The sequence below is a fragment of the Sciurus vulgaris genome (assembly GCF_902686455.1).
Source record: "Sciurus vulgaris genome assembly, chromosome: 12".
NCBI lineage: Eukaryota > Metazoa > Chordata > Mammalia > Rodentia > Sciuridae > Sciurus > Sciurus vulgaris.
In genome coordinates this window covers 721,853-737,091 of record NC_136473.1, presented here as the reverse complement: position 1 = coordinate 737,091, position 15,239 = coordinate 721,853, and the positions used below count along the sequence as shown (strand labels likewise).

Sequence of the window (15,239 nt, the reverse complement as noted above, 5' to 3'; positions counted from 1 at the left end):
GAAGCGGCTGCGCTCTGGGGTGGGTGCAGGCAGCGGGGGGACTGACCGTATTTGGAAGTAGACAGGCAGGTTCCACTTGCTGCTGAAGCTGTGGTAAGCGGGGTGTGCGCGCAGCCGTTTCACGCTGGCCTGCGACCCACACTGCCGCTCGAACCTTCTCACAAAATCCATAGTGGTGGTGTACTTCTAGGAAGAGCAGGGGTGCGGCTCAGCAGCACTGCGCACACACGGAGCAGGCCAGGGGGCAGGGCTTGGCACAGCGGTCCTGGCCACGCTCAGGCCTGACCCGGCCACTCCAGGGGAAGCCCGGTGCGGGATCCTACGTCCAGAGCTGGACGGTGCCAGTGCTCTCACCCCCTGGCTTTCACGGACGAGACCTGAGGAGTACTCCATGAGGTGCAGCCCACAGCAGGCACTGACGCGAGCCACCCAGCTGCCTTCCAGACCGCACCAGCAGACGAAGCCAGGGGCAGGAGCCAGCTGCTCAGCAGAGAGCGGCTGCACAAGGCTCCTGAGGGATCTCTGTGTCTCAAGTCCCCAAGCCCTGAACTAACCATGCCAACGTCAGCTCACAAAGGAACTGTAGCCAGCAGAAATACAGGTTTGTGATTTCTTTCACCTAGATCTGGGCAACACTCAGTGTCCCTGAGGGTGGGTGAGGTGTGTGCGATGAGACAAAGGAGGCCCCCGTGAGGTGAGGCTCTATCCTGCATCCGATGGCCACCAGAGGGATAAGGGCACCTCCCTTCCCACAAGACATGCTGCTTGAGCCCACGCCTGGAAGCACTTCTCCAAGTGCAAAGACGTCTGTGGAAATGACACCCACCAACGCTCAACACTGGCCTGGAATTCTGCAGCGTTCTCTCAGAAGGTTCACGGCTGAGCTGGGACACTGCCCGAGCCCAGCGTGGTCACCACGACCCAAGGAGCACAGGAAATGCAGAGCTCCCCGCACTGCTCCTGTGTGAGCTACCATACTCTGCTCAGAGCAGCTAACTTAAGAAGGCCTACTTTTTAACATCAAAAAGTTTTCATCCGTCAAAAACAACACAAGCCAGAATGCTGTAACACGAGGCCGTGAGCCCAGAGTCACTTCCCAACAAGAACGCTAAGGACGTGCACCTCAGCTGCTTGGAGTCTCCCAGGGCCCAGGCTCCACACACTCACCTCAGGCCTCTTCATGCACCTGATACTAGTGAGCAGATTAGGAAGGCAGATCAGAAAGAGAAGCCGACAGAATGCCCAGAAGTCACGGCAACCACAAATGGAAACTCAAAGTACCAACACACCTGAAGAAAGACTCAGTGAAATCGAAGACAGGTTCTGAGGATCCAGAGCAAGCACACCCACAGGACAAGGGAGAACGGCCGGCTCCACAGAGAGCGCTGGAGGGTGGCAGGAAAACAGGACTGGAGAGGGAACGGATGAATCCACACGGCAAGAGGTGCCGGCCTTCGACTCAGGAAGCCCAACAAGCCTCAAGTATGGCAGATAAAAGTCCATATGATGCACGTCCCAGTGAACTTAGCACACCAGACTCAGAAGACCGTTCAACAGTCAGGGAAATGGCCTCAGCCAGAGGGAACGGCATGTTTCACAGCTAACCCACTGAATGTCCAGTCAGCTCCATGAGCTGACAAGTCCACACCCAGCAAAACCCCTCCCACGGAAAAGCAGTACAGCAATTTCCAACACGCAAAGCTGTCCTCCACGAGCCTCACCACACTCTCTGACATGATTTCAGGAAGAAGGAGAAGGACCCAGGGAGAATGGGCTTCCTCCAAAGAAGAGCAAGCAACAACGGAGGAGCCCTGGATGTGACAGAAGAGCCAGCCTGGGGTCGAGAACGTAGGACTGGCACGAGAGGCCATCAGGAGGAGGTGAAGACCCCCATCCAACTTGACTCGGGTACCTACAGAAGCAAGAGCCTGTCCACCTTCCACCAGGGTTAGTCAACATACGCAGAGAAAAGGGCGAACAGCCACAATAGTAGGAGGGAAAACGCAGAGTGAAGCAGGAAAGCAAACCCCAAGTCTAAAAAACAGAGAGGTAGACAGGAAGGGAAAAGAGGGAGGAAACTCACAGAGAAGCACAAAAGGAGCCTCGATCCCTGCTCACTGATCAATGACTTCTGAAAAGACAAGGCCTCTCCCTGGACAGGAAACCCAGAGCCAGGCTCCAGGGAGGAGGGCAGAGGCACCAGGAGGCTGGGCGACAGCAGCAGGAGCGACTTTTGCAGTCTTAGCCAGGAGATTCTTGAAAAGCCAGAAAGGCAGAACTTCCTATTTTTGTGTGTGTGTGTTTTAAGGTAATATTCACTCAGTAACTCAAGTTTTTGTTTGTAACACCACAGAACCAAGAATGTAGAAGAGAACACGCTGCTTGCTCTGAAGTCTCAGGCGAACGCCTTCGAGAAGCAGGAGGGGAAGTCACCTGGTGGAATGCGTCAGGGTCCCCAGGATTGAAGAGTGAGGGCAGCTTTTCTTCCAGTCCCTGTGCGATTTCTGGCCAGACCGAGTTCACCAAGAAGTCGTACCCAGGAACAGGGGCGGCTCTCTCACTGCAAAAGACGAGCAAGGATTCAGTCAGGGCCCCACAGCCTCCACCCTGCAGTTTCTCCTAGCAGATCCTCGCCCCAAGCCCACGTCCACCAGCTAGTTTGTCTCCAGACTTGAGTTCTACTTCACACCTAGATCTCTGCACCGCTGTGGACCCAACGCCTCTCCTGGGTGTTGACTCCTGCCTCCTGATGTGGCAAACCACTGTGCCCACCCAGGACCACCACCCTCTTCAATAGGCCTGATATGCATGTTTTGGGAAAGAGGGTCTCAAGCCACAGGCAGGCAACCTCTGCAGTCAATGGAACACCACCAAACTCGAGCACTGCAGATTAAGCTAACTAACCCCCTGTCCTGAAGATCACCTTTGCTTCTAAAAGCCTATGGCAATCATCAAGACCCTGATCACAAAGCTGACGCAAAACCCAGCAGTGTATTAACGTGCCTGGTGTGTGTGTGTTTTGCCGTCTTGAGCACTGGACGGTGACTTCCAATTCACAACTGTGGCACTGAGATAAAAGCACACGTTTCAAGCCAGTGAGCCTGAGCTGCAGTGGGGTCTCAGGGCAGACCACTCACTCCTTGTGCTGTGGTTTTGTCTTGAACAAGGGCGCACACCAGAGCTGACCGCTCAGGGTCCCTGCGAGGACCGACATCTGTAAAAGCACGCAGGATGGTGCCCAGCACAGGAGGAACGCGTCAGTCCTGCTGAATGAAGACCCGGAGCACCTCCAGCCCAGTGCACCCCACTGCCTGCCCCTGGATGCTGCGCACTGAGCAAGATACTCTACTTTAAGGTAGTCTTCCTTAGAAATGTTAGGTGGGGGCTGGGGATGTAGCTCAGTTGGTAGAGTGCTGACCTGTCAAACACAGGCCCTGGGTTCAATCCCCAGTACTGCAAAAAATACTTTATTCAATTATTTACATGTGGTGCTGAGAATCAAACCCAGCGCCTCACACGTGCTAGGTGAGCGCTCCACCACTGAGCCACAACCCAGCCCTAAACCTGGGAATTTTAGAGCTAAGTTGCCACGCTGAGTGGGGACTCAGTGTTCTGCCAAGTATTACACAACAAAACCCTTTCATAGCTGTCCTCAGCAGAACGCATCCAGACTGGAGATCACACAGAAAGTGCCTCCCTGTCCAGGGGTAGCTTCCACAAGCCCATGCAGTTCGCCTGAGTCCTGAGGAAGAACCACTGTGGACATGGGAGGCGAAGGCAGGTGCCTGCTTCCCTCACGGCCAATGCCACGTGGTGATGCTTACAGACCCTCAAGCAGAACAAGACTAGCTGTTAGGCAGCCGAACTGAACTACAGTCAATGTCAAGTGACAAAGTTGCCTCATTCACCAAGTAAATGTCTAACTAGAGTCCCCCAAAGAAATGTTAAGTCCTGCAGGATTAACAGTGGACACAGGGACTGAGAAGAGCTGGTGCGTCATTTTCAAGGTCAGTCCTGAATGCTGCAGGTGGTGCTGGTTTCCAAGTTCTCGGGGGGAGACAGTGGAAACAGAACAGACAGGGAGGCAGCAGGCACAGTGAGCCCAATGCCAGGAGTGGAGCGGGCAAGGCCCCCGCCTGCAAGGCCTGCACAGAGATGCACAGGGGAAGGTGAACAGCAAGTGTCAGGAGGTTCCTGGGATTTCTCAGGCTTCTGCGTGGAATCTGCCACACTGGAACTGCAGAGAAGCCTGTCAAAGCTTGGGTACTTGAAATGTGGGGACCAAGACTAGCCTGTAATATCTGATGACTGGATATTCACAACTGTGGCTTGTTCAAGTCTGTATCGCGTCTTCTACTGAATGCTTAGTCCCAAATCCAAGCCCAGCACAATCCTCACTGGCCCAACATGGCCTCACCGCACTGGTGCAGTGGATGTGGCAAGGCGCCTTGAGAGACACCAAGCAGAACACTGTGACTTCACCCCACATATACTTCTTTTCTTTTTAAGAAACATTAATTTGAGATGAACTATACTGCTTGTCCATGGAAACCCCTGGGGACTGACTACCTTTCATCCCTGCACACAGCAGTCTTCTGCAAAGCACAACTGGGCGGCTGTGTCTTCTAGGCCCCCTGAGAGAAGAGTGGGCCTTAGAGCAGGGTGGCCTCGGGGAAGAGGGACCTCAGCCCACAGAAGCTAGGCAAGGTACCCGGGATCCAGAGGGCAGGACTGTGGTTGAACATCAGGACAAAGGAGGGGCTCCGGGCAGAGAGGGAGTCTCAGCTGGGGCTTCACGAGCAGCAAGGGTTCAAAGGGAAGGGCAGGCGTGACAGCCACCAGAGGAGGGCTGGGACAGATGGTGGCACCGTGTGGCTGCCAAGTGTGCAGAGAGCAGACGGACAGGCCCAAGCAGCAGGAGGCTCCTGCAGTGGTCCAGGAGCTGGACCCTCCCCATCCACCTTCAGAAAGAAGGCCCTGTCTGGGACCTCAGGACTCCAGAAAGCTGGACAAGAGACAGGGGTCTGGACCCCAGCAACGGCTCAAGTCATGGCACACTCAGGAAAGCGCTGCAAAGTCCTGGGACTGATGAGACGAGAGGGGAGCTGAAGAAAGCCTCAAAACTGGCATGAAACACGCTGAGCTGGTCTGGGACTTACACAGCGTGACACCAGAATCAGAAGTGGGCTGAGGACAGGTGAGGAGGGGAAGGAGGACAGGCCCTGAGTCTCAGCTGCATGGTGACGTCCTTCTCTGTGAACAAGGCTGGTGGCCCCTGCCTCACAGCACTGCGGCAGGAGCCACGAAATGAGCAGGCTCCCGGGGACCCTGCTCCTGCAAGCTGTCCTAGCCGGACACCGAGGCGGAGCCGAGGCACGGCCTCAGGTTACCTGGAGACGGCGCCTCCAGTGACTTCCCGGAGGAGGCGGCAGTGGTGGGGGACGAACTCCAGGAGCTTATCGAACATGACCTGAAGGCCGTTGGGATGGGACTCGACAAACTGCTCCACAATCACCTGGGAAAAAAGCGTTTTAAAAGCAAAGTGTAAACTGCATACGGCACAAGAACCGTTAAATAAAACACCTCAGAAATCTGCCCCCCGCGCCAGCCCCTCCCCACAGGCACGTTTTCTAAACAGTAAACACAGGTCATGCTCAAAGTCAGTTCCTAAACATGGCTGTGGCTCTGACCAAGGGGCAGTGTTGGCCAGGTGACAGGGACTAGCCCAAGCCAGGTAAGCCCCACATTTTCCTGCTTCCTGCTGAGCTTCGAAGAAAATGATTCCTTCAAAGAAAAGCGTCAGGTCATGTTTCCAGCATGGGACTCCCTGCAGCTCCGCACTGTCCTGCCCTGGCCTCTTCTGTCCTCCTTCAGCTCTGGGAGGGGTGTGAGTCAGAGGAAGAAACACCGACTCCATTTAAATTCTGCTGTAAGGCTGAAGTCAAAATGGAAGACTTCCACCCTCAAGTCACACGAGCAAGACCTCTGCGCCCTCTGCACTTGCTGAGCAGAAAGGACGTCGTGTGAGAGGCGGAGGACAGTTCCCACCCACCACCACCTCCGCACACCATGTTGCTGCGCCAGGCCACCCCACGGCGGCCCAGCCTCTGCCTTTCCTCCGGTACCCTCGTGACACCCCCACGGCCGCGGACGCTGATGTGCCATCAAAGTGCTTGTCTTTGAACCTTCCCCTCGCCTTCCTGACTAAGCAGACTCCTCCGTGTTTTTCGGGGCCACGCATCACCTACTCCCTGAAGACCTGGGGGTGTGCCGTGGCCTCCCTGTTCTCCGCCCTCTCCTGTGCCACACTGCTTACCTGGGGTATTCTACCCTAAGACCACTGGCTCAAATGCTGTCCAACAACTCTACTGCACGTGACTGACTGACCACAGCAGAGCTGGGGAGCATGGTGACGTACACCTTCCCGCTGGAGACTCGCCCCAGAGTGAGACTCACCCGCGCTGTGGCATCCCCTGAACACCACAGAGCGTGCTGGGGCACACTGCGGTGCACACAGGCCCAGCCTCCTCACGGCTGGACTGCAGGAGCTGGGTCTCGCGGGGAGACCGCTGGTGTACCTGCCTCCTCCTGGCCCTCACAGAGCAGCAGGCAGACCACACAGGGCGCACCTCGTCTAGGTAGGGCTTCACCAGGACCTGGCCGACCAAGGCCTCTGCGTCCCGCGTCTTGTCGAGTGTGGCGTAGGTCCGCAGGCAGTGCCGGATGATGCCGACGTCAGAGGTCTGCAGGCCTGCCAGCAGGAGGCCCTCCAGAGACCGCTGCAGCATGGCTGTGATGCCGGCGATCCGCTGCAGGGGCGATGGCAGCAGAGCCGAGTCAGGACCATTTCTAAAACTGCCATGCACGCACAGTGTCCTGCCTGCTGAGGACTGTGCACGCTCAGGACACCGACATTTCCTGGGGACTCAGAACAGACCCTCCTCCTCCCCAGTCTCCTTGTAAGTCCATTTCTAGTTCATCAAAGAATGGAGACCTAACTACAGAACGAGAAAAAGTTGTTTTTCTCTAAAGCTGTAGAGCAGATCTTTTTGATAAATATCACACACAGACTTAAACTCTGATCAAGAACACTGGAAAATTTCCCGTCTCACACCACATGTCAAATGACAAAAAATTCAGAATCATTACTCTTGTAATTTAGAAAATGTGACTGAATCTTTACACAAGATCTGTAACACATGACACTTAGGAAGCAAGACCCCCCCAAACCAAAACCGAGAAGAAGTCAAGACTGGTTCCAAAATCCCGTGGATTCACAACTAGCACAGGCACATCACCAGGTTAAGCGATCACTCAGCAGGTGCGACTCCAGTCAACACTCACCGGCCTCACCCTGTCCAGCAGAGGCATGCCTTTGCTTTGGACGGCGTGGAACTGCAGCTGGTTGAACTCTGTGGCGATCCTCTCCAAGGTCTGTCCAGTCAGCAGAGGGCTGGAGTGACAAGCAGAGCCTGATTCCCAGGGCGTTCCCCTCCAGAGAAGGAGCGTGTGACGAGCAGCCCAGGGCTTGCCACCTCCACGCTCAGCCTCTCAGAGCAGTTTTTGGGCACCCTGCCATTAGGTCAAGCCAGGCTTCCTGGCCATCAGTCTGTTCTCCCTCCAGGCCACGAGCACAATGTGTTCTAGGTGGCCAGCACAGGCTGAGCATGAGGGTCCAGGAGGTACACCTTCCCCACGCTCTCCATTCCCAAACTCCTCCTCCATCTCCACCTCTGTTCTCTCTCCCTCTCCTACCTGTTCCTACTTCCCCAAATCCTCTCCTACTTCTGTACCTGCTCATTCTTCCCGCTTATGAAATTCCTCAAATGTTTCTAAAGTGCCAAAAGCTTATGTTATAGCTTACTTTAAAATTAAGTTGCTTACAGCAGAAAGAGCAGTCAGCCTATTTGCTCTGGGTCCTAGAGAGGAGGAATTCATTGTGTCATGCCACCTCTATCTGCGATAAACACACTTCTATCCCTACACACATGCTGGATACAAAGGAACTTCCGCTGGACAAGCAGCGAGTGAGCAGAAACAGAGGGTCCTGTCTGGACAGAGGAGGGGCCACCCTGTGGGAACACTCGCTAGTTACCACACACCCCGGCTGTGCCTTCTCTGCAGCTCACAGCTGCTGACCTGAGTTCAAGCAATGTCCCTGAAGGTGATCCAGAGCAAGGAGGAGCTCAAAGTCTCCTGCACCAAGGGAAGGTACAGAGCAGCACCCAAGGACCAGGGGTGAAGTCTGGCAGGCCTCCTTAGGTACCACTGGGCCCACGCTATGGGTGTAACAAGTGAAACCTGGCCCAAGACAGGAATCTTACAGTCTGATGGGAAAGCACACAATTTAGTCAACAGCTCCCAACCCACAGAGAAGCTCCTTGGAGGCTGCTGGAAGCACAGGGACGGAGCATATGAGAGGCCAGGGAAGAGCTCCTGGACGAAGTGGTCCTACAGTCCCATCTATCTTGTTAGGACATTCATACAGTCCTAAGGCCTGGTTAAGGAGGGCAGGGGAATGACAGTGTCTAAGGCAGGGGAGGAGAGTGGATTTCCAAAACAAATCCAGTGTTTCCCCAGTTAGCACAGTGTCTTAAACAAGTACCTTTCCACACTTTAAGCATGCTATGAGCTGGATGTGGAAAACACAAAAAGTAGGCAGACCACAGGAAGGACAAAGTGAAGGAAGCCCTGGGAGACAGATGGCCACAGGTAGCTTGTGGGACGCAGTTCAGCAGGGCTCACCATCGGGGAACCAGAGAAGACTCAAACAGTGGTGCTCAGGAACAGAGGTGGCCACGAGGGCTAGAGTTCAGCATTTGCTCACCGAAGGCCTTCAGCAAGAGTCAGCTGCGACTGGGCCAATCTGAAGGACCACTGGCAGCTGCAGAGTCAGTGCAGTAGAGAAGATGAACGGCCAGCCAGGCCACGCCTGAAAGAGGCAACTGAAGAGGGAAGGCAGGAGGAGACATTCATCTCCAAGACTGAGAAGCAATGCAGCAGCACCCCCTGCAGGATCTGCCTAGTGCACGAGAGGAGGCAGCAAAGGACAAAAGAGAAAAATGACTCCCCTGAGGACTCCAGGCTGGGTCTGGAGAAAAGGTGGCACTGTTTACTGAGACGAGAGAAGAGAGGGAGAGAAGGATCACGAGTCCAGGTTTCAACAGGGTCCACGTGAGGTGTCTTAGAACAGACCCGAGACTCTAGTGGTTGGGCTGGCCCACATCTGAGGCTAGAGAGAAGAGCCCAGCCCTCCAGGGAGCTAAGACCAGACAGCAGATCAGGGCACCCAGAGAGTGCAGACGAGGAGTGTGGCCTGAGAACAGGACACTGGCAGAGCTGGCTCAGGGGAAGGGGAGCCCGGTGAAGGAACTCAGCGGGAATGGGCGAGGGCAGAAAGCAGACGGGGTGGGCACGGGGAGCCGAGCGAGGGCACAGTGGAGGGCTGTCAGTGCTGTGGGAGAACAGCGAGGCAGAGGAGCTACGGACGACCCGGACTCCACCCACCAACTTCTCAGGTGCTGCAGTGACAACACAGGAGGCCTGCAGCACTGACCACACCCCCGACACCCTACTGGGGTGGGTGAGGCCCAGAGCATACATCCCCTCTGCACACTTCCCTCCTCTGCGGGGTGAGAGGCAGAAGCAGGCTGTCTCTACGGCCCTCTAGGTCCCACACTGTAGTTCCCAGAAGGCAGGACACGACCATGCTATGACCAGGCTCTGTCTGGTCTTGGTGGCCTCCCAGCAGTCACCCCATCCTTCCAGGGAAGGGCCGTGGCTGCCAACTAGACTAAGGCCTCTGAGATGCAGTGCCAGCCAGCTGCCTCCACGACGCAGGGGGAGCTCCCACAGTACAGCCTCACCCCACAGGTGGCACTCGAGCCCCGGCTGGCGAGTAGCACTGAGCTGTGTCCGCCCACTGCACCCTGGAGCTTTCTGCTGGGGTCCGTGAGGCTTACACCACCCACTCCGGAGTCACTCATCTGCCTACTGGTGTGAAACTCAGAGTGGACAGTACAGACAGCAATGGCGTGACAAAGGACAAGGCTGTCTGTATCTTGGTTGGGAGTTTCCGCTCCACCATGGACACATTTCAACCACGTGTGTACTGTACTATTTCTTAATGACGTAACCCACTCTGAACCTGAGACACACCAACCGCAATACTTTGGCCTACTGAAAAAGAGTAAGATCAATGTGGTTTCCACACATCAGCCAGGAGTTCACTCGTTCGTGGTGAGGCAATTTGGAGGTACAACCTTCCACAGTAGCACACTGCCTTAGTCCCAGAGAGGTGGGGGTGGGAACTGTGCCCTACAGCCACCCTGGCCCATAAAAGCAGGCACTGTAAACTCTGGCAGTCCAGTTTTCTTGAATTACTATTAAGAACACTAAGCCAGAGACTTGGATTTTCTTATGGATCACTCCACCCCAGAGGAAACAAACTCTAACAAAAACATTTCTAGCCTGGGTATCAAGTATTCAATAAAAATACTTACCTGCTTGCTTCCAGGGCAGATGTCTCTCTAGAACTTTGAGAATTTAATATTTTTTCAATTTTCTCAACAGACTGAATAACTTGTATAAGCCTCAGCACACACATCTAAAGAAGTGAAGGTTGAGCAAAGAGAAGGTGTCAGGATGCTTCTTCACAGTCACAGAGGGAGCCACAGAGCAGGGTCAACACAGCATACTTAGAGCACTGTACATTTCCAAAACGTGTACACCATACTGAACTCCCAAGGAAGCAAATCTTCATTTTGGCTTTCTAGAACCAGCATGTTGCAATATTCCGTCATTAGTTTACAGTTAAACAAAAAGTGACACTTCGCTGCTTTCTCAGATCCTGCATTCTTCCTTCCTTTTACTTTCCCCACCTTAAATGAGCCTTTCTGTTGGCACTACATTCATTTTCTTAAGACCACCCTTCAGGTTTTGTTTTGGTTCACGACCATACGGATCTGCTCCAGTTATGTGAGCATGCTGCACCCCCGTGCTAAAGGGTCTATTCATTAAAGACACTCAGATACCATTATGCCCTGAGGAACAGTGCCTGGGCTGGGGTGACTCAGGGACAGACAGTGCCCGGCATGCACATTCTAGCACAGTCCATCCCAGCACCAAATTTTAAATTAAAAAACCTCCCCAAAGCACAGTTACTAAGCATCTGCTGGGAACAAGTTGTTCTAGACGTGGGAACGGGAGGGAGCTCTCCTAGAAAGTGCTATGCTCTTGGTTGGAAAAGCTGAGAGGGGCCTTCGGGAGAATAAGGTCTCCAAGTCAGGCTCTGTGCAGAACACAGTCCAGGATGAGAATCCCGAATTCTAAATCCAGCTCAGCAGTAGGCAGTGACGAAAGAAAGTTAACAGGGCACTGCACAGCAGGGCAGCAGGGCAGCAAGGCCGGGCAGAAGTGAACCGCGCAGCACATCCCGCCCCAGAGGGGGAGCCTGCCGGGGAGCTGCTGCAAGAGCAAGCCCCAGCACCTCGGAAAGATGCAGACAACACCCCGGCAGGAGCACCGGAAAGCGGCAGGCTCCCCAAATCTGAAGGTTACACACCCCTTACACCAGCATCTTCCTCTGAAAGAAATGGAATTTCAACATGGTGACCACTTGGGCACCTCTGAAACTCTGCCCTCTGTCTTTAGTAGGTAATGGGACTGAGAAGTGTGAGACAGGAGGGGCACCTGGCTGGCCTGTCATGTACTTCTGATCTTCTTTAAAAATATCGATGCGGCCACAAATAAACTAAAGCACAAGAGCAAAGTGCGATTTCTTTTACAAATGCCATTACTTGAGTCAATCAGGAATGAGAAGGCCTGGCACTGCCCCTCAGCAGCAGGGCCAAGCCACAGACCCCTAAACTTGAAGAACACCTCTCTGCTCTCCAGGAAGGTCCCAGGAAGAGCAAGTCGGACCACATGCCTGGAAGTCCCAGCGGCTACGGCTGCAAGAGCAGTGGAGGCTTTAAGTCAGGATAGCAGAGTTTACCTTTTTATTCCTGATGTCCTCTTGTTTAGACATTCGTTCATCCACTGCCCGAATTCCCTCACTGACAGATGACCTAAGACTCTAAAAGAATAAAGAAAGTGTACGAAAAATTAGTCTTGTAACATTATGAAATTTACGCATTTAATTCATTTCCAAAGAACTTGGTATCTACAGGCCAGGACTATGCAGATACTGACAGAATTTCAAAGTATGAGGCACAACTGCTGTAGGTCACTCAAAGTGACAGATAAAGTCAAGGTCATGCAGGGTTAACTGTCAAAATAAAAACAACACAGATAGGATGAACAGCACAGGCAGCCAGGTAGGGAAGGATAACCTGGGCCGGCCCAGGCCTCTGGAGGAGTGTGTGCCCGAGGCAGAACCTGAGAGCCTGCATGCTGCCGAGCACACAGAGGGGCTTCTCAGAAGACAGGTGGGGACAGACAGAGGCCCACAAGGCACACGCCCAGGTGCACTGCAGGCTTTGGAGTGGGGAGAGAAGCAGAAATGGAGAGAGGGGCTGGCTTCAGAGGGCTCGGCCCAGACTCTACATGTCCCAACACTGACAGTCCTGATGAAAATGGTGTTTTAAGACGCCAGGAGTGGATGGCCAGGAAAAGGGAGGTTGCAGGTGGAGAAACACGTCAGAAGCTAACGATTTAAGCCAACCAGGGGATAGAGAGGGATGAGGACCAAAATGAAGGTAATGGAAACCACTGGTATAAAGAGGACAGATCACAAAGGTTTTACAGGAAAGTAAATCCACTCATTCGACATTAGGAACCTCCCAATGTCAGCTACTGTGCAAGCCCCTGAAAACACCACAGAGAAGAAGACAGCCTCGTCTCTCAGTGACCTCAGAATCTCAGAGCAGCTTCACAAAGGATGCAAAGGTCTACGGCTAAACCCTTGGAGAAACGGGAACCACACACGTGGCTGTGGGAAAAGGGTGGGAACAAGGTGTGGGCAGGTGGCAAGGCAGGACTGGAGGTAGGTGCTTGAGAGCAGGACCCAGGAGGGTAACTGACGAGACAGAAGCTTGAGGAAGGCCCCATCCACAGGGCTGGACAGGAGAGTTGCAGGGACCCACGGAGGGATGTGGAATCTAGCAGTGGACCATCCCATGGAAATCTACCTCGACAAGCTTTTTAAAAATTAAATAAAATGTAAATGCCCACGACACAGATCAGGATTTCTGTTGACCTGAGTTCCTTTGCCCCATCCTGAGGATGCTGTCCTGTGGCTTCCCAGTCCCACACAGGCACCCGAGCCTCCTTACGTGGCATCTCAGAGCTGACTGCTGCCAGGCACTGCTTAGGGCAGTACACTAGGCTGTCTGAACTTACAGGACCCAGAGGTCAATACGGGAAATGACAGCTCATCTGTGCTGGGGGCCTGGAAGTCGGGACCTGACACAGAGCAGGGGTGGGGGTGGGTAGAGGACTGGGTAGCGCGCCCACTGGGCATGATGCCAGAACTGCCCTCTGATGTTTGTGGCTTAGGGGTGGGGAGGCCCATTCCCATAGCCAGCACGGTCTCAGAGAAACACTAACACACTGTGCCCGTCCGGGTCACGCTGATTTATACCACTCTCAGTTGCACTGTGTTTAAATAGCTTCTGTAAGCTGCTTTAGGAACCTAATCACACATCATATCAGTTGGGAAAACACTTGTACAATTACGAATGTTTAAAATGCAGTACATTTGTAAGCTGGTGACTCCTTATTAAGGAGATGAGTTTTCAAAAAGCCACCTTCTACCCACATTTTAATGCCAACTCCAAGAACCTGTCACCTTCAAGTCACACACGTTTCCAAGGTTGTATTATCACATGTGAAAAGAGAATCATTTGTGTCCTTTTTTCAGTGAGAGTGTGTCATCTCTACCATTCAAAACCAGTGGCGAAGCAAGCACAGCGTGCTCTGGGGCAGACTGTTTAATGTCACTTGGGAACTTACCAGAACCTCTTCTCGTAACTGTCCCAAAGGCACAGAAAGTTGGTTGAGGGCCTTGTCCATGCCAACCTAAGAGCAGAAGACACCGTGGCACAAATGCTTCACAGGCAGGCGTGGGCCTAAGTGTCTGTCTAATGACCGCGGTGGTACTGGGCTCGGTGCCATCAATACTCTTAGAATGTTAAACACCTGTTTACGTGTGAGGACCACAGAGGTAAGGAAAGCCATCAGCAGCAGAAGGCTCCCGATGCACACTGGCCTCTGCCTGAAGCATCTCAATGACCAGACACTCTTAAATGGAGGTGACTACTACGTGATCTATAATATCCCCCGCTGGCACAAAAGCCTAAGGGCTGTGACCCTTGAGAAAAATCCAAATTAAATAGCATAGAAATAACGTTTCCTGGGTTTCTAATCCCACAGAAGGTTAACCCTGCAGTGCATTTCCCAAAATCAGATGTGGCTCATGCAGTTTAATGCCTCTCAAAATTCCCACGGAGGTGTTTACTTTCTGTACTTCTTTCCAAGCATAGATTTAACAGCAAAATAAGCTATGACCAAAAAGACTAAAAGGCAAACTTTGGGAGTATTAAAACTCAAGCATTTCTAAACTACATTTACGAACTGACGTACTCATTACAAATTATTCTTGCATTTTATAAAATCAAGCCTCTCAGAGACCATCAGTGGCCACTGTCAGCTTGGTTCTGGTTGGCACATGCGTCTCAAAGCAAAATGAACGTTCCCTTCAGGGCAAATCAGCTTGTGCCAGTGTACTTTCCTGGCACCAGCAGTAGCTGTACCCATTTTGTCCCTGCTACCTTCACTCTGCTGGGCCTTGGCACCTACTCAGAAGCAAGCAGGAAGCAAGTCTGGGACGAGCAGGCACTACAAACAAAAATGTACACTAAGAAAGTCCAGTTCTTCTATCAATGAAGCTAGTGACCGCTTCAGGTTTCTAAGCACACGACGCAGGAGAGAAATCACGTGTGCACGCGGTGCCTGGCAGGGACGGTGGCCGTTACCAAGTTAGTGGAGAGGTTGACGAAGTCGGCGTAGTCCTTGTTGATGAGCTCCACCATGGCCGTTTTAAGCAGCTTGTAGTACAGCTCCAGGTCATCCCTCAGTTCTTCCAACTGCACCCGCTTCCTGCAGTCGGACACAAAGCGGTCGACGTCGAAATCCTCCTAAGAAAACCAGGAGAGGGAAAGTGACTGCACTGATCTTGGGTTTCTACACAGAGACGGCACTCGTCACTCACGGGCCACACGCCACACTGAGGGGGAGCT

The 15,239-nt window shown here is 53.3% G+C and overlaps 1 protein-coding gene across 3 annotated transcripts in view; it reads right to left on the bottom strand.

Moving 5' to 3' along the window:
• COG2 (component of oligomeric golgi complex 2) overlaps positions 1-15,239 on the bottom strand; it is a 34,137-nt gene that overhangs the window by 8,591 nt on the left and 10,307 nt on the right. Inside the window, exons 2-10 of one of the 3 annotated variants that reach the window (XM_079106848.1) lie at positions 14,976-15,137; positions 13,954-14,019; positions 11,996-12,076; positions 10,503-10,606; positions 7,345-7,453; positions 6,630-6,809; positions 5,391-5,515; positions 2,434-2,560; positions 47-186 (exon numbers count right to left, since the gene is read on the bottom strand). In XM_079106848.1, coding sequence (XP_078962974.1) covers positions 47-186; positions 2,434-2,560; positions 5,391-5,515; positions 6,630-6,809; positions 7,345-7,453; positions 10,503-10,606; positions 11,996-12,076; positions 13,954-14,019; positions 14,976-15,137 — 1,094 coding nt within the window. The remainder of the gene's footprint in view (positions 1-46; positions 187-2,433; positions 2,561-5,390; positions 5,516-6,629; positions 6,810-7,344; positions 7,454-10,502; positions 10,607-11,995; positions 12,077-13,953; positions 14,020-14,975; positions 15,138-15,239) is intronic. The other 2 variants (XM_079106849.1, XM_079106850.1) reach the window with 2 other exon arrangements.